General features: G+C 42.0%; 1 protein-coding gene across 2 annotated transcripts; it reads left to right on the plus strand.

Annotated features, from left to right (window-relative positions):
* Window positions 1–11,170: 11,170 nt before the first annotated feature.
* Window positions 11,171–19,412, plus strand: pnpla4 (patatin-like phospholipase domain containing 4). 2 transcript variants are annotated; one of them, XM_034612906.1, is made up of 7 exons: window positions 11,171–11,347; window positions 12,309–12,497; window positions 12,620–12,714; window positions 13,186–13,321; window positions 13,702–13,767; window positions 16,352–16,504; window positions 17,812–19,412. In XM_034612906.1, the coding sequence occupies exons 2-7, from the start codon at window positions 12,318–12,320 to the stop codon at window positions 17,941–17,943; spliced, it is 762 nt and encodes a 253-aa protein (XP_034468797.1). In that variant the 5' UTR covers window positions 11,171–11,347; window positions 12,309–12,317; the 3' UTR covers window positions 17,944–19,412. The 2 variants fall into 2 exon arrangements, with proteins under 2 accessions (XP_034468797.1, XP_034468802.1); XM_034612911.1 differs by lacking the exon at window positions 13,702–13,767.
* Window positions 19,413–20,885: the final 1,473 nt, after the last annotated feature.

Below are 20,885 nucleotides of genomic sequence, written 5' to 3' on the forward strand. Positions count from 1 at the left end.
AAACCTTCTTCCATATGACAGAATGTTTGCTGACAACATTCCAAGCACTAAGCTACCAAGCACTGTCAGTGTAAAGGCATAAAACACTGGCTAGACGGCAAGACAGAATGACTGAACAGGCTCCGGCTGTCGTGGAGATTGGTTCCCAACAAGCAGCTTTCGCTAGATCAGATTCTGACAGGGACAAAGTTACTGCAGTCAGGTTTTGTCGTGAGCGAGCTGATGGCTAAGAAGCTGAAGCCTCACTCAGAGGGAGGGTTTTTGACGGAGCCTCTCAACTGCTGTGAAACTGCTGGAACCAGACAAAGCAAAGTTGTTCCAAAGTCTCAGTTTGTGTTGAAGAAATCGCCACAGAGCGGGTCCTTGATAACAAGATATGGGAAAAAAAAGAAACACTTACAGAAGGACACCACAGGACGGTTCCTTTAGTTTTTCTTTGGTTTTTTCTTATATATGTTTTTGGGGCTTTTTATTAAGGCAGAGGGTAAGCTGTGAAGGGGGGACAGAGAGAGAGTGGGGGAGGACATGCATGAATGGCCGCAGGTAGGAATCGAACCCCGGCCTCTGCGGGTTGAGGCAGCTCTACAAAGTGAGCTATACACCGGCCCTGGACCCTATACTTTTGAATAATAGTTTTCGATTTCGATAATAAAGTTGTAATATTACATTATTATTATTATTAAGTATTGGGCATTTTTTAAAGGATTGTGCAAGAAACTGTGTTTGAAGAAAGAACCGCGAAGAAGTTGTCTCTTTTATGGAGGACGAAATGTTTGGTAGTGGCCGACTTTATTGGTTATATCTGTGTTCTATTGAAATGGACTTCGTAGTGTCTTAAGAAACATCGAGATTGGTATCCAGAGTGAGTTAAACTCTTTTTCTCATAATGTTGCGACTTTTTTCTCATCAAATTGTGACTTCATTCTCGTAATATTATGACTTCTTCATCTTTATTCTCAAAATCTCCGATATTTTTTCATTCCATCATATTTGTTTCCCCTGTAAGTGGCATATACACTTTAAATATAGGTTCTGTGGGTCTTAGGAACACTGGGTTGCACAATATGAGTTTTTCAGGCTGAACAAATTAAGAAAAAGTGAAAAAAAGAGAACTTTATATTGTAAAAAAAAAAAATCAATAAATTCTGCCTTACACACTGAGGAGCAGCTCTGTTTTCAGTACGTACATACACGCATCATTGTCAGCTGCTCTTGCAGTGCAACTTTACACTTTTCTCATCTTGACCTCCTGAGTGATGCTCCTAATGCCCTTTGGGATTGCTTTACAACACTGCTCCCTACTGGTTGCACCGCAGCACCCTCATATTTAACTCCTAGGACCCCCCCCCCCCCCGCCCCACACTTCTCTGTTCAGATACTGTAAAAGTCAAACTCATGGAAGCCCTGAAGCTGCAACAGTGACTGAATCCCTAAACCCTATGTTTTAATTCGGATTTCACTTCAAACCAAAAGTAATAATACATTGTACTTGGAAGCTGAAGTCTTACTTCACCTTCAGCGTGAAACTGTAAAATACAGTCAGTCAGATTAATATGTCATTCATTATGTTCTATCTAAAGACTCATATGAACAAAGTATGGAAATTGTATGTTGGAAATGTATCATTATGTAATTGTCTGTAATGCGTTAGTGCTTTTACTTTAATGTACATGGGCGCAAAATAGTACAATCAGTCAGAATTATACAAATTATGACGTCAAAATTACTTTAACATTTAAGCTGCTTCCTGCTCTAAGAAGGATGAAGAGGATTTACAGTGGTGTCATACGTTTTTCTAAATGTCATTTTCTTTTAAAAAATACATAAGTAATTATATTACAGTTGATATTTTTAGATAATTAGATAAATGGGCACGCTGCCTCAAACCTCAAGCCTCAGCATTTTAAGCCGTTCTATATGCAGAGGTGCAGGAAATGCAACCTTATCCCCAAACCCCAGCTTTCATTCCTTCCATCTTGAAAAAGCAGTTTCCAATCGCTGAGTGCTCCTGATTTCACATTCTGATACATCCAAGTTCCATTTTTCAAAATACACAATTTCAACAATGGCCGCGCCATTCGATCAAATGGAAGTGAATGGAACAATCTAATCCAAAAATTAAATATCTAAATTATATAAAAATATTATATATGTCAGTATTTTGTTGGGTTGTGAGTATTTTGTTGTACTGTGAGCATTTGGTTGTGATCTGAGTATTTTGTTATATTGTGAGTATTGGGTTGTGATGTGAGTTTTTTGTTGTATTGTGAGTATTGGGTTGTGATGTGAGTATTTTGTTGTATTGTGAGTATTGGGTTGTGATGTGAGTATTTTGTTGTACTGTGAGTATTCAGTTGTGATGCGAGTATTTGGTTGTGTTGTGAGTATTTGCATAGTATCTTCCCATTTCCCACGCATGTGCTGTCAAATTGATTCAAAGGTTTTCTCTATTTTCACCTTTTTTTGTCTATGTGGACGTTTTCTTAAATTGTGGCGGGCTGCGCTCTGTATAACTCTGTTTCACCCCTTTAAAACTAATAATAATAATCTTGATATGATTGTAAAGAAAATGTTACATGACAATAAATGTTGAAAATCCTGTAGGTAGAGCTTCATGGGTTTCATGATAGAGCTACAGCCATGATCTGTTCTTTAAATTACATGAAAAACGTATGTGTCTGTATTATTTTTCATTCAGCTCCTGAAGTGTGGGTTGCAGGCTGCTGCCGACAGGATTTTACAGAATAAAATGGTGCCTCACATTATCGGTTGGACAAGCTTTGGCTAATTTATTTTATGAAGTAATGCTCATGTGTAAATGATATAGGGCTGTTTAATGACCCACATGCTGTGAGAACTCGGCTCCTGATCCGCTCGTGGAAACAGGGAGGGAGGCATTAAATACGAAATATTTTCTCACTAATTTCAAAGAGGATGCATGTTTGGATTGATTGGAGAAGATTCTCATTAGCTGGGCTCAGCTGTTACTTACAGTGCAGTGCTTTAAAAAGGTCCGGATTTCTTAATTCGCTCTGGTGGGGCATTTTAACACATTTACAAATCTGTGACGCATACACAGATTGAGGTAGAGCTACACAACTTCACACACACACACACACAAATAATATTGCTACACTATTGGCCCCAACAACACCTTGTAGGGACATGTCTCAACTGCCCACTCTCAGGTCTACACCCAGCTTATGGAGATATAAAGGGTTCATTTTAAGGTAATGAAATGCTCATATTTCTCATATCCTTTGGGTGAATTATCAGACATCAATGTTTTTCTTGATAAGGAAATGTCATTACATCGCTTGATTTCTAAGGGGGGGAAAAAATTGTTTACGCTCCAAATCTAGCTAGTAAAAGTATTGAAGTGAAGATTAATATAAAACCATAAAACCCAGCCTGCAAAGTCACTTAAAATCCAGTCAAATATATCATGTATAGCATGCTTTGACCTTCGGAGTTCTGTGACTCCTGTCGGGCTCATTAATGATAAGTTTGCAGCAGCGACCACAGACTGACGGGGCTGATGAACCGGGCGTGAAGATAATCTTATCACCCAGGTGCTTTTGTTCCCCCCCCCCTCCCAGCTCAGTTCAAAGTCTTGCACAGCTAAAGCGTCTTCAAGCATGTCTCCATGTCTCCATGTCCGTGTGAGCTGAGGTGCCGAGTGTGTCGCACTTCCTTGTCAAAAGTGCCTACATTACCCACAAGGCACCTCGACTAGTTCAGACATAGATAGGAAAAGTGACTGCGATTGGATTATGCTTTCAACCAACACAATTAGTGCAGTGGCTGTTCTGGAGCTGCCTATTTGGAATGGGTTGTGTGGTGGGGGCCATAAACAGAAGAATGAGATTTGAACAACAAACCTACTGATCTACTGTTTCAAGGTCCTTCTCTGGACACCAATAAATTGCACAAGGTCGTACTTAGAAGAGGCAGAGACGGGTTTTTCTCAGGAATTCAAAATAATCAAAATCACAGTGGCTGGAACTGCTGGGGAAGAAAAAGAAGCATTAAAACACCAAAGAGGAGGATTGAAATGTTCTACCAACCTTTAAAACTACTATCCCTAAAAATGATATCAAATGTCAGAACCACAGAATAAGGAGAAAAGTGAGTTTAGGCCACTTGTGGAGAGGCAGACTAACTAAGGAGTGTGAAAGGGTGCTACCAGTTACTCACCTCAGGTGCAGCAGAGCACACCACAGCAACAAATGGTGCAAACAACATTCATGTCCCTGTGCTCTCACTCATGCATTAAACATGGGGGGGCGTCAGCCTGAGTGCCCAGCCTCACCGCAATGTGGCCCAGCTAGAAATTACAAGCAATATAAAGAGCGGCCGTCCTCCAACCAGAAGGTCAGCGGCTCGATCCCCAGTCTTCCCCGTCTGAATGCCGAAGTGTCCTTGGGCAAGCTGCTGAACCCTGAATTGCCCCTCATGGAAGAAAGGGCTGCCCATGGGTGCACTGTATGATTGTGTGTGTGAATGGGTGAATGGCAAACTGTACTGTAAAGCTTCAACAAAGATTTGACCACTTGATCTGTATGAATATTCTCAAATGTAACAATACGACTGAAGTTGTATGCATTGCAGTTGTATTTATATTTTAAGGATATTCATATTTTTCAGATCCCACACTATATGAACCGCAAGTATTAGTGTAAGATTCGAATTCCATCTGAACAGTTACAGCTCTCATATAAATCATGTTACTGACTTTTCTCCCTTCACCGAATGCCTCTGATAATCACACAGACCAAACACTGTGTAGTTATCACTTTCGATTTTTTTTACGACATCCTTTGATATCTCAATTCTTGTGGCGCTCTGCCTCGTGTTTCAGCCGTGAATCATTGGGGTGACTGGGAGCGGCGACCTTGGATCCACTGCTGCTCTGCTCCTCTCCTCTAGCTGTTGCCTGCAGAGCGGCTGCAGCTCTCTCCAGCAGCGCCAGCTATTTTTGAAGCATATGGAAAGCCTCTGTTAAGCACATTAACATTTTTTTTTGTTGCTTTGTAGCTGAAATGGTATCGGGCAATAAATGTGTTTGGCTTTTGGGGAGACAGCAAAATGGAAATGAGGCGATATGGGCCGGGCATCTCTCTTAACTGGGCCGATCACCAGTAGCTCTCTGTCTCTCGCTTTGTTCTCTTTTCTTCTCTTTACTTCTTTTATCACGTTGGTCCACTTTGTGCAGTGACCCACGAGAGGAACCTCCACTCGTCTGACAGAAAGCAACTCGTTAATTGCAACGACAGCTCACTTCTATACGTCCCCTCCTGCTGCACACTTTATTTGCTCATGCATTTGTTCTGGCAGGTGAGAAATTTCGAGTAAACTTAAAGCCGACGGAACTTAATTCCCATTTGCACGGTTCACCTAATGCACAAATACATGTCTGCTGGAGACGGAGATGTCTTCCGAGTCCCATTCAGTAAGTTCTCCATGCGGTGAAAGCTGGACTCAACAACGTTACATCTCTGGGAGCCACCAGGCAAAGCTCACTATTTGCCACTTGATTTCCTCTCAGCGCTTCGCCTCCGGTGGTCACAGTCACTGAGCAGAGACCAGCGGACTCAGTGGAGCCCAGTGACCCGTGAGCGCCTCGCTGTTCAACTGCTGCTCCTCTGCATTGACACTATATCTCAGGATTTAAGCACCTGTTAAGAATGCCCCCCCCCCCCCCCAGGCTCCCCGAAGGTCCCACTAGGATGCCCCGGGTCCCTGTCTGATGCTAAACTGAGAGCTGCACAGAGGGAAGAGACATTTGGGTGAGCTCAAAACAAATGTCCACCAAGGACCCCTGATATCCAGGACACCGGAGCGTTCCAAAAACACTGTAAGTCTTCTGGTGGTGGATTGTAGTAGCGGCTGCCTTTGACTACAATTGTTTGTTTCTGAATTATAAGTGTTTACCTGTATATTCACTTTTATGCAGATGATATCAAATGATGATAATAATCCACTTTATTTGTGTAGCACTTCACTTAACAAGGTTACAAAGTGCTTTACAGAGAAGGAGAACCAAAGCAACAATAACAAAACCCATAATACATACAACAGAAGGTTCAGCAACATAAAAACACTGGGAGGTGAAATAAAGCAAATCTAGTCAAATGTCAAGAGTGGGAAGATAAAATCGAGCAAGGTTTTTAAGTATTCATAAATGCTTTGCGATAAAGGAAAGTTTTGAGAAGAGATTTAAATTATACTAATGATGTTGCCTGCCTGATTTCAATAGAGTGTTCCACAGTCAGGGGGCTCGAACAGCAAAAGGTCTGGTCACCTTTAGTCATAAGCCGAGATCTGAAGAAAAAACACTGGAGCTGCATCCATTGATTGTTGTTCTTGTTGTTATTATTATTATGTTTAAAAGAGATGAGAGATTATTTTCTCTACCACATTAGATAAAAACGAGGGGAGGGTGTTTCCTTTTTGCATTCTCATTTTGATCGGAGCAATGTGATCGAGGATGGAAGGACAGTGACTGTAAAAAGATTTTAATATTTCATCTGGATTTTGGAGAAGTGTAGAAGTAGGGAAAGAAAACTATTGCTGGATTTTGCTGCAGAGTCAGCAGTAAGAATGTGGGAGTAAGTCATGGTGTGAGCTTTGAAAAGAGAAGAGGAGCTTTCAAAATCACCAGCTTTGTGGTCTGATGCAAAGACATCTATTAGTTCAACATTCTCTGGGCAGAGACCCGAGGAAAGTACCAAGGGTATACGACCTTTCGCATGGGTAAGATCTTTAACTGATTTTAGATTGAATGATTCAGCAAGATAGAGGATTTTGCTAGACATGGGGTGTGACTGGCAGCAGACGTGAATATAAAAAACAGCCAGAATAAGCCCTTTGTCGCACTTGGATCAAACAATCGATAAAAGTTCTGTTAAAGTTCTGTAATAAAATGATTATACCTTGGAGGTCTATGGACTAAAATACACAGTAAAGGAGCAGGGCCTGAAATTAGAAAGCATGAGACTCTAAATCAAATAAAATTACCTAAAGGAAATGAGAGAGCACTTAAAACCTTTGTTATAAAAAAACAGCTAAACAACCGCCTCTCCCACAGGGACTAGGAAGATGGAGGTGGTTAAATTATACACCTCATTGTATCTTGCTACTTTATCACGTAGCATAACGGCCTCAACCCTCTAATAACTGGAGGATCCATGTTTTTTATGACTATAATCGAGGGCTACACATTTATCGAATGGAGACCCTGTCCAGAATGGATAAAGCATTTTTAAAATCAGATCAAATGACCACATTTCCCCCGAGGCCAAGATTTACCCAGTGGCCGAATTTTTCATTTTTCCATGGCCCTGTTCCTAACAAATTTTGTCTAGATATGAGAAATTGGTTCAAGCAGATGGCTTTCCGACCTTTAACATTTCCATCTGTTTCTGACATTGTAAACATGATAATCCTTATGGGTTATTATCATATTCATTGCCGTTAATGGAGAAATTCCAAGACCTCTTCTGAATGTTTTTTACTGATTTAAAAAAAGATTGTCTCCCCTTAAGAGAATTAAATACATTTTAAAAAATCTAATAACTGGATGGCAGATCATTTCCAACCACTAATAACTCCAATTATGACATGTGCAACTCCAATTCAGTTGCCATTGTTGAAAGTACAATGCGGCATAGAAACCCCACCGCCAACTAACTTAAAAAAAAATCTCGTTATGAAAGTACCAGGAATTGTCCGACCATTAAGATTTTGGCCAGATGAGAGCAATTCAGCCAACTGATCGACTTGCCAATCACGACGCTACAACCCCACAACGTGTAGCTTGGATATTATATGTAAATCTATTGTTTCTTTCAGTTATAATAACGCTGCACTCACAGAATTAGCCGCTGAGATCATCCATCATTGTCTACAGACACGCTGCCTGGTTGAACTTTGAAATGAAAATGTGGGTTCGTTTAAATCTGTTGGACAAGCCGACTGCATGTTTTGTGTTTCTCGTATTATTTGACTTTGATGTAGTGGCGTCACCATATTCCTCGAGTGCAGCGTGCACTCGCTATTCATCTGCTGTATTTTCTTTCACATTTGGTTCATGTGTTGCCTGCAGCGCTGTTTTACGTCACAGTGCTTCACAACAAATGGCTCGTATTAGTATGTGCTTGGTGCCTGAGTCTTCTCTCAAGTGCTTCAACTGTTCCAGCAACCCGTCCTGCAGGAGGTGTGCTGTGCTCTCACAGCAATTTGAAGTTGGAAGAAGAAAAAGGCTTTAATGTATCGTATTGCAGAAGCAAGAGAGCGGCGTTCTTTAGAGCCACGTATGGGGGGGGGGGGGGGGAGCTGCAGAAACCTGCAAAGATGTGACTTGACTGCTCATGGCGTTGCCTAATGATTGGGTCTGTGGCAGATGGATAGTGATGTTGTCGAGTGCGGATGGTCCATTATGTGCGGCTGCAAGCTATCAAGTGGTCAGCCTCACCACAGTGCACTCATTTTAAAAACAGGCGCATACACGTATTGGCTGCGGTGCATGTTGCATTTCAAAGGCTCGACAGCGTGCTGGGCTACTGCCGGCCGAGGTGCACGGGTCAGTGTTTGCAGCACGGGCGCTTCAACACTGCAGCAAAAAAAGGAAATTTAAATTCTCCTTCTTCTTTTTTGAGCAACAATGTTTAGTAATATGACAAATATCGTGCATATTGGTTCTATCTGAATGCCCACACTCAAAATGTGAATGCAAATGTCCTGCATCGTCATAGCAAGGGGTGAGATGCAATTGGGGTTCAAGTGCAGGTAAGATTGCACTTGCAGGCGTGGATGTGGGGGGCGGGGGGGGGTTTGCAAGCTGTTACAAGCTGAAACTTTGAGGTTGTGCAATGTGGGACACAAACAACAGATGCCAGTATTTCTCCACACTTCCAAGCGCTTCCCACATTCAACCAGCAGACATCAGGTGCAAGGGGGGGGGGGGGGGGAATCATCAAAAGGGATTCAAACAGAGATGTGGATGACAAGGACACCAGAAATCGTGTCGAGGCTGTGTATGACTCTGTGCATGACTCAGCGAGGTAATGTGAGAGGCTGCAGCAGCTTAAACGTTCCGCAAGCCTCCAAAACACGACGTGCAGAGGGAAATATCGTGTTTGGAAAGAAGAGAAAAAGATTACATGACATGTATATGACTACAATGAGGGAAGTTGTAACGTAAAAACACTAAACAATGTTCTATAAATACTTGTAATTGATAGTTTATTATATTATACTACATGTTTAGTACATTTGAGAGGACTACTGTGGCTCTCAGCACCACATTGGCTGCACCCAGGCTCACATGGGGTGAGCACACCAGAAATAAAGGCTACAACCACACTACAATTGCAAAACAATGTAGTGTGGTTCTTTTGCAGAAGAATGCTGATTGGGTCTTTTCCGCCACAATATGCTGATTAGTCACGCTCCGATCACATGACCCCCCCTTCTGGTTGAAAACAATCAGCCTCGGCTACCTGGATAACCAATTACAAGAGTTGCTGACCCGGTTTCCTTTGGTTAGAGCGGTTGTGTGATGTTAAATTCTGCATTTTATAACGATGCAGCTACATGCGTGGGAGCAATTATTCAGGAAATATGCCACAGGTCCTGTGATCAGTGTGTCGCACATTGCCTCCCTGTATTCACTGGCACGCACTATGCATTTTCAGGTGTTAGTATGAGCGGGGATGAATAATAACGATTGATGATCATTTAAGTTTGAAAAACGTGATAGTATGGATTGTAGCCAAAGGCCGCCCCCCATCTGTGCCTGATGTAGTGAGAAAGAATGTGTTACAGATAAAGTTGGTTCAAATAAGCCGATGTGCAGTCGGATTTTCTGAGAACCACCGATTTGTGCTTATGAATTCCCCTTCACATCTTTCTTTAGCCTCATGACGTATTCCGTAGAGGTCGAGAAAAGTGTTTACAAAAAGGAGAATTCCTCTTACTTTTTTCACCACAGCCAAGGACTTATGATGAATAATGTGCTCCTGGAATCTCTGCACCTCACTTCCAGTACTGCTCTGGTTCAGGTCTTCCTCTAACATTACCTATTTTGGCGACCCCCATAGTTTGCAACACTTTGGTCCTAACAGACCAATTCAAGCCACTAAGCAAACGTAGTATGAAGCACAAATCCTAGAGTGAGCCCATTTTTAATCTGGTATTATCTGATAAAGGGGCCACTAGATCACATGTAGGCTTTATGTGGATGCCCTCTACACTGATTGTGAATCTAAATCTGAATATTCTGGCTCCACTTCTTGTCAGTCTGATTTATAAAATCAGGATTCACTACCCCAAGCCAACTGTCTGGAAGACGAGGAAATAATAAAACTGAGGTTGTAGAGAACCTAAAGGGTTATACTGGTATCTGTGAATGTAGCCTTCAACACATTTTGTTTGAATATTTCAAAGTGCAGTTATCAACTCTGTGGATCGGATTCATTTGATTTGTTTTCAAACAGGAACGGTTATCTATCACATCCGGTTTCCAAAAATCAAAAGATTCCTCAGTTCAAAGCTTTCTGACATTAACGTGAGCAGCGCAGTGTTCCCTTTCGATTGGGATTTGTAGCATGGTGATAGCGTGTTCAAATGTCCTTTGATTATCCAAAAAACATCTGGATCTGTCACAAACACTGAAGGCAATATTTATATCTTTATGGCCATATAATAAAACGGGAAATATTTCAAAGTTAAACAGGGTTGAGGGAGCTGGTATTATTAATAAAATGGTGATTTGAATGGACAACAAAGGATCGTTCCTGAGGATGGAGGACGCTCCTCTGTGACATGTCCATGTGTAAAGCAAACATTATGGAGGAATGCACATGCTGGGGGAACTCCTGATCAAAATGAAGGGCTAACCTGCAGCAATTTGATTACTAACATTTTAAGGTGGTACATGAAAAGCATGTGATATCAGAGGAATGCAAGCATTTATACACCTGCTTATATGAAATGCTATTTTACACATTTGTGAAGAAAGAGCTTGGGAGAAATATATCATCTGGATTTTGTGTCATGTTTTTGCTGTATGTGCCTGTGTTGTGACTTTTTGCAGCGCGTTGAGTTCTCTCGGCCACCGTAGTTTTATTTTGAAACGTGGCTTTATTTTGTAAACACAAGCGGAACAGGTCCAGTGGAGTCCCGCGCTCCGCGGGGCGCAGCTAAAGTGAATCGTGGACTTTTTACCAACAGACGTTGTTTCTATCATGTTAGTTTCTCCACCGGTAACGAGTGTGATAGCCGAGCAGCCAATCAGATCCGCCAACGTGAGTTAACAGCGGAGGGTTTCGGGACTGTAATCACGGTACGTCCTCTCCTCCGCAGCCTTTAGCGCTTAGCCTGTGCACGCATTGTAGACCCAGGTGCGGCGGAGGGTTATAACATGTCTATACGCAGTCTGTTATGTGCGGCGGTGTCACCACAGCCCCCTGTGATGTATGTATCTGCAGCAGAAGCGGTGTGGCGGTTATCAGTGCATTATGGGATGTTTTCAACGGAGCTGTAATCTACGTCTCCCTGCACTATTCTCCCACAGGCGCACAGAGGGGCTGACTCCGTGGCTTCAATGTGTGAAAGGACCTGTGCACAAGAAATTAATTAACAGTTTAAATCCACCCCATGCTTCTGTACAGCTGAGGCCTGTGCACAACATATATAATGGGGGGGGGGGCGAAAAGAGCAGGGAGCAGGGAGGCAGCAGAACTTAACACATTTCACAAGTTACAATTCTGGCCGGCAGTGGCAAGAGGGGAGACCCACAGGAGCTGGGGGGGGGGGCGTCCTCTTAACCTGCGAGCTTGGAGGCTGGAACCAATCAGTCAATCATCCACTCAGTCAGACACACCTGAAACACATCACACACAAGCATCACAGCAGAGAGAGAGAGAGAGAGAGAGAGAGAGAGAGAGAGAGAGAGAGAGAGACAGACCTCAGGGTCCTAACAGGGATATACAAATAAAATTTGATTGATTGCCTAGTTAACTCAGGCTACTTAAGTAAGCGAATTAGTATGTTGTATGCGTGTGTTTACAATGTCTGCGTGTGTGGGGGGGTGGGAGGGTATGTGTGTCTCAGCACAGCCTCTCAGCACTGCATTCTAAAGACCTTTTTTAGAATTTTCAGGGAGAAACACTTGTACTTTAATATTTTGTGATCAATGAAATCATTTTATTATTACATTGTAATTATTGGATGCTAAAAATATATATTTTTTAAAAGTCAACTGCATCCTATTTGACTGAGGTTGTGTGGTCATGTCTGTGTAGGTACTGACGATGACAGTCCTGAATCTGTCCTTTGCCGCCTGTGGATTCTTGGGGATCTACCACTTGGGTGCCGTGGGGGCCTTTCTCCGCCATGGGAACCAGCTGCTTGGCTCCCTCGGGGCCTGTGCAGGGGCCTCGGCCGGGGCCCTGGTGGCTGCTGTGATGATCACGGCCCCCGACAAGTTGGAGGTCAGATATGTGTTCTGTCCTGGAACAGATTAGCGCGTGAATGTGGCCTAAAATCATGAAATAAAACTTCGTAAACCATGTGTCAGGAAGTGAGATATGATCTTTGTTTCCCCGTCTCCCAGGAGTGTAAAGACTTCACTTACCGGTTTGCTCAGAATGTGAGAGCACAGCAGCTTGGAGCCATGACACCAGGATACAACTTCATGCGGACGCTGCGGTATTTACTCAATTCTATTTTATTTATATAACACCGAGTCTGATTTACAATTGGCTGCCACCGAGGAACAGTGTCCAATCATAAGGCGAAGATCCTCATCTGACCAATCGGCATTTATTAGCAGAATACAACAACATTTTGGGCAAAATAAAATAAAATTACAATTTGTTTTTGGAGTAGAACCACAAAGCATCTGTTTCATCTTACTGAGCTGTATCCAGTGAATATCAAGGTTTACACAAATATGTCAAAACGCTTCATTTTTAACAAAAACATAAAATAAACCGTGAATTAAACTGTGATCTCAGTGTTGTGAATTAAAATCAAATGAGCTGACCATGTCGTTACATCCTTCTTTAATATGCTTTGGTGAGTCTGTAGTTTTAATTACGTGAAACTGTGTTTATGATGCCCTGTGGGGACATTGGTAAAAACCTGACAAATGAGCATCAGTGTGTTGTTGCTCTCCAGGGAGGGGATCGAGGAGATTCTACCCGGTGACGCTCACAGTCTGGCCACGGACCGCCTCCACGTCTCAATAACGCACTCCAGAAGTGGCAGGAACCACATTGTGTCGAGGTTTACCTCTAGGGAGGAGCTCATAAAGGTACACACCCACACCCGCCGATCCTCTCAGTTTAAAACGCTGTCGTAAATGTTTATGCTTGTTTTACATCCTCGTTTCCGTCCATTCTTCAGCTGAGTGTTTACTTTTTACTGCTTTGACCAGAAAGTGACACTAACAAAGTCAATACCTGTGTAATGAAGTAATGTAATATCATCAGCAATGACACTAATAGCATTTGAGGCACTAACTGTGATCTTTGTATCTACTTTATGGGACATTTACACAAAGTATCCTGCTATCGCTCATGTTAGATGTTGACTGGGCCAAAATATTCAATGTACAGCCACCGCCTGCTGAAGAATCACTGCCTCTTGTGAGTATTTACTGGTTTAATGTATTTCCCCTTGTAACTTCTCCAGGCTCTACTGGCCAGCAGCTTTGTTCCTGTCTATGCTGGACTCAAACCAGTGGAATTCAGGGGACAGGTAATGGGCTCATTCACTGTTTGTCCAGAGGAAAGTCTCATATTTCTTCAAATTTGGCTTCTAGTGCAGGATTTGCGGTTCTCCACATTCACATTGCTCCATTATGAATTGCAGTGACTAGTGTTTGGAACTGTTTCCTAAATGCAAAGTACCTGTACCAAGTTTAGGAAGTACCTCTAAAAACTTGAATCGAAAAAGTACAACCCTTTGCTATTGCTAATGAAGCCTATAAATGAACCAATGTGGTCATCTGCCAAGACCTTTCTCAGAGACACACACATTGCACATCAACACAATGAGGTGTCCATTTGTTTAGATACATGTTAGCTTGGGTTGTCACAAACTACTAATACTCGATAATCAAAACCACCAGTTGAAATTTTGCATTGTTGTCGGAAATTAACGCCATGAGTCTGCAAGATGCAGTACGAAAAGGAACGGTAGGGGGCAGTGAAGGGGCACGACAAGTGTTGCTGTGTGTTTTTAATTTACAAATGCAAATTCGGTAGTTCTTTATGGTCTGCGGTGTGCCCACTCTTTACACTTACAATTTGGGTATGTAGGTTACGTCAATAATCTTGAACACATGTGGGTTTTTGTACTTTTTCACTATTTGAAGTATAGGTGAAATATTTCACCAAAATCTTCAAACCTACTATAAATATGCATTCATTCAACACATCCAGGGTCGGAATCTCCCATGAATAATCGACTAGTCTATTACTTTTCTTTAAATAGTTGACTGTGTAACTACTGAAATGCAGTGGCTGTGAATGCCCCAGTGCCAGCAGTGTGAAAGATGGACTGCAAAAGAGAGAAGGGAGGGAGAAGGTTAAAGACAGAGGGAGAGGAGAGAAACAAAGGAGGAAGGCAAGGTGATTGTGGGCTCCAGTTGAAACATCTGTCTTTGTTATCGTGCCTCTGTCCACTCCTCCATCTTTGTGCAAGTGCTCCATCTTGATACTTGCATCCCGACAAATTACAGTCGGCACAATCAGCCCTGTGTTGACGAGGAAAGGTAATTGTTGAGCCTCCTTGCATTAACTCCTTCTCTTTGGCTCTCTGCCTTCCTCCATTGCTTACTGCTCCACACACGTACACACACAAACATGCAGATGCCCGACAATACAACGTGTTCCTCTGTGTGTGTGTGTGTGTGTGTGTGTGTGTTTGTGTCTGCACTGGGTTGCTCTTTATCTATTATTTAAGATTTTTGGCTCAGCCACAAGATTGAGGCCACATCAGCCAGTTACTTTTCCCATCGGCCTTTGCTCTTTCAAAATGAATTGGTTCTAACAGTTTCTATTACATCATCAGGGGACATTTGTTATATGGACTGACATTTCCCTTTAGCAACTTTTGTTCAAAACAGTGGCAAATCTAGCCTCTTTTTGCAGAGAGTCACCAGTTATGTTGCTTTGACTTGCTCTTATTTTAAGCCTGACTGGTGCTATTTTGTCTTTGTAAAGCACTTGGTATCATTGTTTAGAAAAGATTCATATGCATAAAATGTATTATTATCATCAGTGTTTCCCCTTGAGCATGAGGTCGGGCTTTTCCTCTGCAGGCACGGCTCTTTGGTTATAATAAAATCAGGATTCTATTGGAATCTATAAGCACAGTTGAAAGCAATGAAATTTAAACATTTTACTAGCTCTTTCCTATATACACCGATCAGCCACAAGATTAAAACATATTCTATGTTTCTAAGTAGATTTTATGAAATCATTTTTTTTACAGAAAAACACAAATGTAGTAACACAAATGTGTATTTTGGATTGGTCAGAGTGTAAGAACACACATAATAAAGCATATTTACCATTTCCAGTTGGATAAATTCCAAAATAAAAGTCCCAACAAATGGCTTTGTTGTAAAGTTTGATGTTCCTGTCTGTGACTAATTGGTACTGAGGAAAACAGTTCTACTGTGTCAATCTAGAGACATGCCAACATAAAACTCCCATTTAAAATGCTTCATTTATAAAAAAAATAAATAAAAACGTGAGCATATTAAGCTCAGAGGCCCTTTACACCGTAGATCTTTGGACATAGGACCTAAAGTGCCTAAAATAGATCCTTGGGGTACACCACATGAGGTAAAACTTTTTTGGGCACCAAAATTCCCAAGACAAATGCTAAAATTGCCTTGCTTTTTTAATTCCTGAGGCATAAATAATTAAAGCTGTCGCGATGCTCTAAAAGTTTGGTTTGACGCCATTTGCACTCAGCCCCCCTGCGGTCCCTTTTCCTCCTCCTTATCAATTCACCAACTACCCAAGGACTTTTAGTTTTATTAGCAGCACTTTGATTTTAACAGGAGCAATGTCATCTCAAACTTTAGTCCAGCACCTTGATTAAAAGTAACAGGATGGCATATCTAATGTGTGAGAAAATACCAGCATAGTTGCAATGGCAGTAACTTTCATGTCCAGTTTATTGATAAAGCATCAGATCATACACACATTGACCTGACAGAGAGTAAGACCTGACAGTAATATAGAGAGAAACCCAACAGTTCCGTTGGTAGATATTTTATGACCCGTCCGACCGGCAGCTTTCACGGACTCTGGTTTTGTTTTATTAGAAATGGATCGATGGGGGGTTCACTGACAGCCTGCCAATTCTGCCTGTGGGGCGAACCATCACCGTGTCTCCCTTTGCTGGGCTGCAGGATGTGTGTCCTGTCCACAGTGGGCGCTTCAACACTCACCTCAGGCTGGCCAACATGAATGTTATGGTGAGTACCGGATCGTTGCATCAAATTGGTGAGGGGGGGGGGGGCGGGGGATCTGACGTAAACAAGGGTTCTGGGTGTATTTTTTGAAAACATCCTTTGTTTAAAGATTCCCAAAGTGTTTTCTAAAGATGTGGCACCATTCTGACAAGCTATTGTGAAGCGTGACGTTTGTGACACCGTGATGACCCCCAATGGGGGGAAAAAACAACACAATAGTCAGTGTGGAGTTCTTTAGTTTGGGATCAGAGAGGCATTCCTGCAGTGATCCTTATTGTGTGGGAGTGGGCCTGAAAACACATCCAGCTGAATACGTGACACAGGACCCATTTTAATAGGCCCCACACAGACTGTTGTGTCATCTCACTGCCTGAGTGGTGCGTTTCATTTTGCATCAGCCTTAAAAGGATAATGATGGCGCTATGGCAAACCCCATCAAGGATAAAACACATTTAGCAGTGCCTAATCGAAAGTCATTAGTTGGTTAATCATTTCAAACGCTTCACTGGGGAACATGCATTAGATCATAGTGTTGAACGTATGGAACCATTAAAACAAAAGAGTCTGACGCATTCTCCCCTCATCAAAAGGGCTTTAGACTTCGTATGTGATCTAATGGCTCAAAACATTTTTGCCTCGCGCCTCTCGTCTACTGCATCTGCGGCTCCGAGCTCCGAGCCCCTCGTTTGGAGACGTGAATTTAGAAAAAGGGATTCAAGATGTTTTTCTTTTTTTTTTAAACATACCGAGTAATTTCTTCAAATTGCTTATCAAACAGGAGGAAACACCGCATTTGTTAAGCACTATTTTAATCAGCAAATGAAGTTGCATATGTTGCCGTAGTGTATTTCCAGCAATCTGGTAAATGATGGTGTGAAAGGGAAATTCAAAGCCTGATGTATCTTTCTCCTCTGTGCCACAGAGCTCTATCGTTATCCAAGAACTATAAAAATGCATCGATGAGCCACACACAGCGGTTTATTTCATACTGTCAATCCAGAACATGCTGAGAAACTCAAGATAAATCTCAAGATAAAAACACATCAAAACATAAGCCGACAAAATCACAACTATATTCAAAAGAGTCATTTGAAATCTAGCAGACCCGACCCTGAAAAGCAGACATTTACACATAAAGTAGCGGTCGCCCTAATAAAATCTACGCACATGGGGATTCACGGCTCATGTAAATTTGGGAGTTATTTCCATTTCTTAAATAATAAATACTGTTTGTTACTTTTAGTGGAAACAATGGCCTGCAGTTTTCGGGACACTTTCTCTCACTGTGCTGTTGTCTCTGGTCTCCTCAGTTCTCCATGGAGAACATCAAACGTCTGAACCAGGCTCTGTTCCCTCCATCAACCAGCGGCATGCACTTCTTATGCGAACAAGGTTTCGATGACGCCGTGCGGTTCCTGAAGAGGGAGGACTGGATGAGCTGACGGGAAGAAAAAAAAAACTCACGGAAAGAACTTGCTCTTACGGACGAGCACGACGCCAAATATCATTCACAGAAATGAGAGGATAGACTTTATTGATTTGACTGTATTCTATTTCCAGTGTGACTTTAGTTTTAGAGTGTCTCCATGGAGTGATGCAGGAGAGAAACTACCATCACATGGATTCAACAGCTCCATGCAGACCGATCTGTGAACATCGCCTGTGATGGCCTCAGTGTATATTTATAAAGGAGAGCATGAAAGAGAGTGTGTATCATTGTGAGCTTCAATCAGATAAGTGTTATCACACACACACACACACACACACTGGGTCTCTTCCTCTGCTCTGTGACAGCAGCTGAGCATGATGAAAAGCCTTCACGAGAACATGTACTCTTCATCAATTTTCCAAGGAGGCATTTAATTTCCCCCAGCTTGAAGCGGGCGAAGGGAAAAAAAAAATATTGGATATCGCAGCACTTCACAGGAAGTCCATGCTGCCGTCATGAATGCTGGTCTGGGAGCTCCCTTTGGACGCGAGGAGGGAGCGTCGTCTTTGAAGTGCCCGGCGATTCCACGGGGTTTCTCTGCCGCTGGGTTATTTTTTGATTTCTTCCAGCGTCCGGAGACATGAGCAGGTTCTCCGTCAGTTCCTTTTTAAGCCATTTGCGCTGGTGTGGTGAGCACTGCTCCCCCGTCAGGACAGAGCTCGCGAGCCTCCGATTGAAACATTTAAAACCTTTATTTAATTTACTAAAACATCAGCATAGCACGATATCATCAGCATCGGATCTGTACTTTTTTGCAGTTCCCAGACGGACCAGGGCCTCGTTTCCCAAGAGCATCTTACAACTGAGAAGATGGCAGGATCCATCATACAAACGTTCCTCAGCTGAAGACGTTTCCCAGAAGCTTTGTTACTGAAGGCAGCTAAAATGACGATGGATCAAAAAGCGACTTCGACCAACCAAAGGGGGCTCAGCATCTTAAGAAGCTGTTGAATCTACAGGGGGAACAAAAAAGCTGCATGAATTATTGAAGTTTGATCTGCTGTACTATTGTCACTGACATGTCAGCTGCTGTAGAATGAGCTATGATGTTTAAATTTGAAAACTTGCAAATGACATTAAACTAACATCACGGTACTCGTGTCCCTCCTCTTGACACTGACACTTCCTGGTGGGACATCTTTAACTTCTGTATCTCTGCTTTCTATTTATCCTGTGTATATTATTATGAGACACATATGTAAAGCAGATCTGATACAGAAATGATAACATGGCATAGTAGCAATGGCGGGCATATTCATAAAAATGTGCTCCTCAAGCAGCAGCTGAATCAAAGTTGACTTTCCATAACTAACTTCCACCGAGGAACATGAATTATAAAGACTGTGCTGCATATTGTTCTTCCCACAAAAGTGCACAAATGAATAAAGAATAAAATATTGTATTAAAGTTTTCCAAAGCACAGATCTTAAAGGTTCCCTGTGGATCTTTTACCTCTAATAATAATAATAATACGTTTTTATTTTAACACACAACTGATCCCACTGGTAAACCCACTTTGTTTGCCATGAAAGGGTATTTTTAATTTTGTATTTGTCGCTTAGAAACAAAGATAAGTTTTGTCAGTTAAAATCATTGCATATATGTAAAAGCAATTACTTCCCAAGTGCTTTCTGTAATGTCAGTCTATGTATTTTGTTCTTTATTGACTTTTACTTTTAGAATTTTCTTTCTTTTTCCTCTCTGTTTTTCTCCTTGCACACTTGAAATATGTAAAGTGATGATTTGAAACAAGCATCCATCCATCTACATTAGTATCTACATCTTTACAGCTTGTCCTTTGAGGGTCATGGAGGAGAGCTGGAGCCAATCCCAGTTTGACCTCAAGGATTAACTGGTTTGATTCCCAGAGGTCAAAGGTCAAGGTTACTTTGACCTCCCAAAGTTTTCCATAGTGAACGCGATATCTACGGAACGCCTTGAGGGAATCCTTTCACATTTGGCACAAACATTCTCTTGGACTTGGATTTGATTGTGAAGTACATTTGAAGTATGTTTATTTTTTCTTGAATGTGATATATTAAGATCAAATTGAGGGAATGTTTTCAAATGTGGTACAACTATTTTGGTGCCAAGGTCAAGGTCAGGACTGCCAGTAGGGAATTTCATTACATCTGGCACAAGTTACTTGGACTCATGGATGACCTGATTAGATTCTTGTCATCTCACAAAAAACAAGTTTTGCCGTATGATACCTAAACCTACACCTCAAATGAATTCTTTCAAATTTGGCACACTGTTTATTTGGATTTACTGAATAACTGATGAGATTTTGGTGTCCTCTGGAATCTTATGTCTCCAGCCCACCTTGAAGGAATTTCTTCAACTTCTGATCAGTTGTCACTTGGACTCAAAGATGAAGTGGTTAGATTTCAGTGGTCAAAGGTCAAAGGGACCATATATGAATCTGGGAAAGTAATTGTGCAGGAATATGTAGATGGAAACTGCACTGGTTTGCGGAGGCATATAACTGCAGTCATCATCATAATGCGAATGACTCACAGGTCGTAGCAAAATCCGACAGGTTGATGTGCGTAAGCTGAACATCCTCTCTGGCGATAAGGGGAAATGAAAATAAATAAATAACGGGGACATGAAAGAACGTCTTCCTGGTTGAAATGCATCCCGGTTTCATTTGGAGTGTCACACACAGCTCAGAGACTAGGAGAAAAAAAACCCATCCCTTCACATAATCTCCTATGTTATTGGGTTTTTTTGCTTCAGAGCCTCGGGAGATACAGGTTCATTTTTGCAGTACGGGAGTTTGTTCATCAGCTTGTTGATCAGGCAGCTCTTCTACCTGCTGGATGAATCTCCCAGCAGCACCGGGGCTCAGCGGGGACGTCTACTGTAGAAATATGGCTACAGGTTACGCAG

The sequence above is a fragment of the Hippoglossus hippoglossus genome, chromosome 2 (genome assembly GCF_009819705.1).
Source record: "Hippoglossus hippoglossus isolate fHipHip1 chromosome 2, fHipHip1.pri, whole genome shotgun sequence".
NCBI lineage: Eukaryota > Metazoa > Chordata > Actinopteri > Pleuronectiformes > Pleuronectidae > Hippoglossus > Hippoglossus hippoglossus.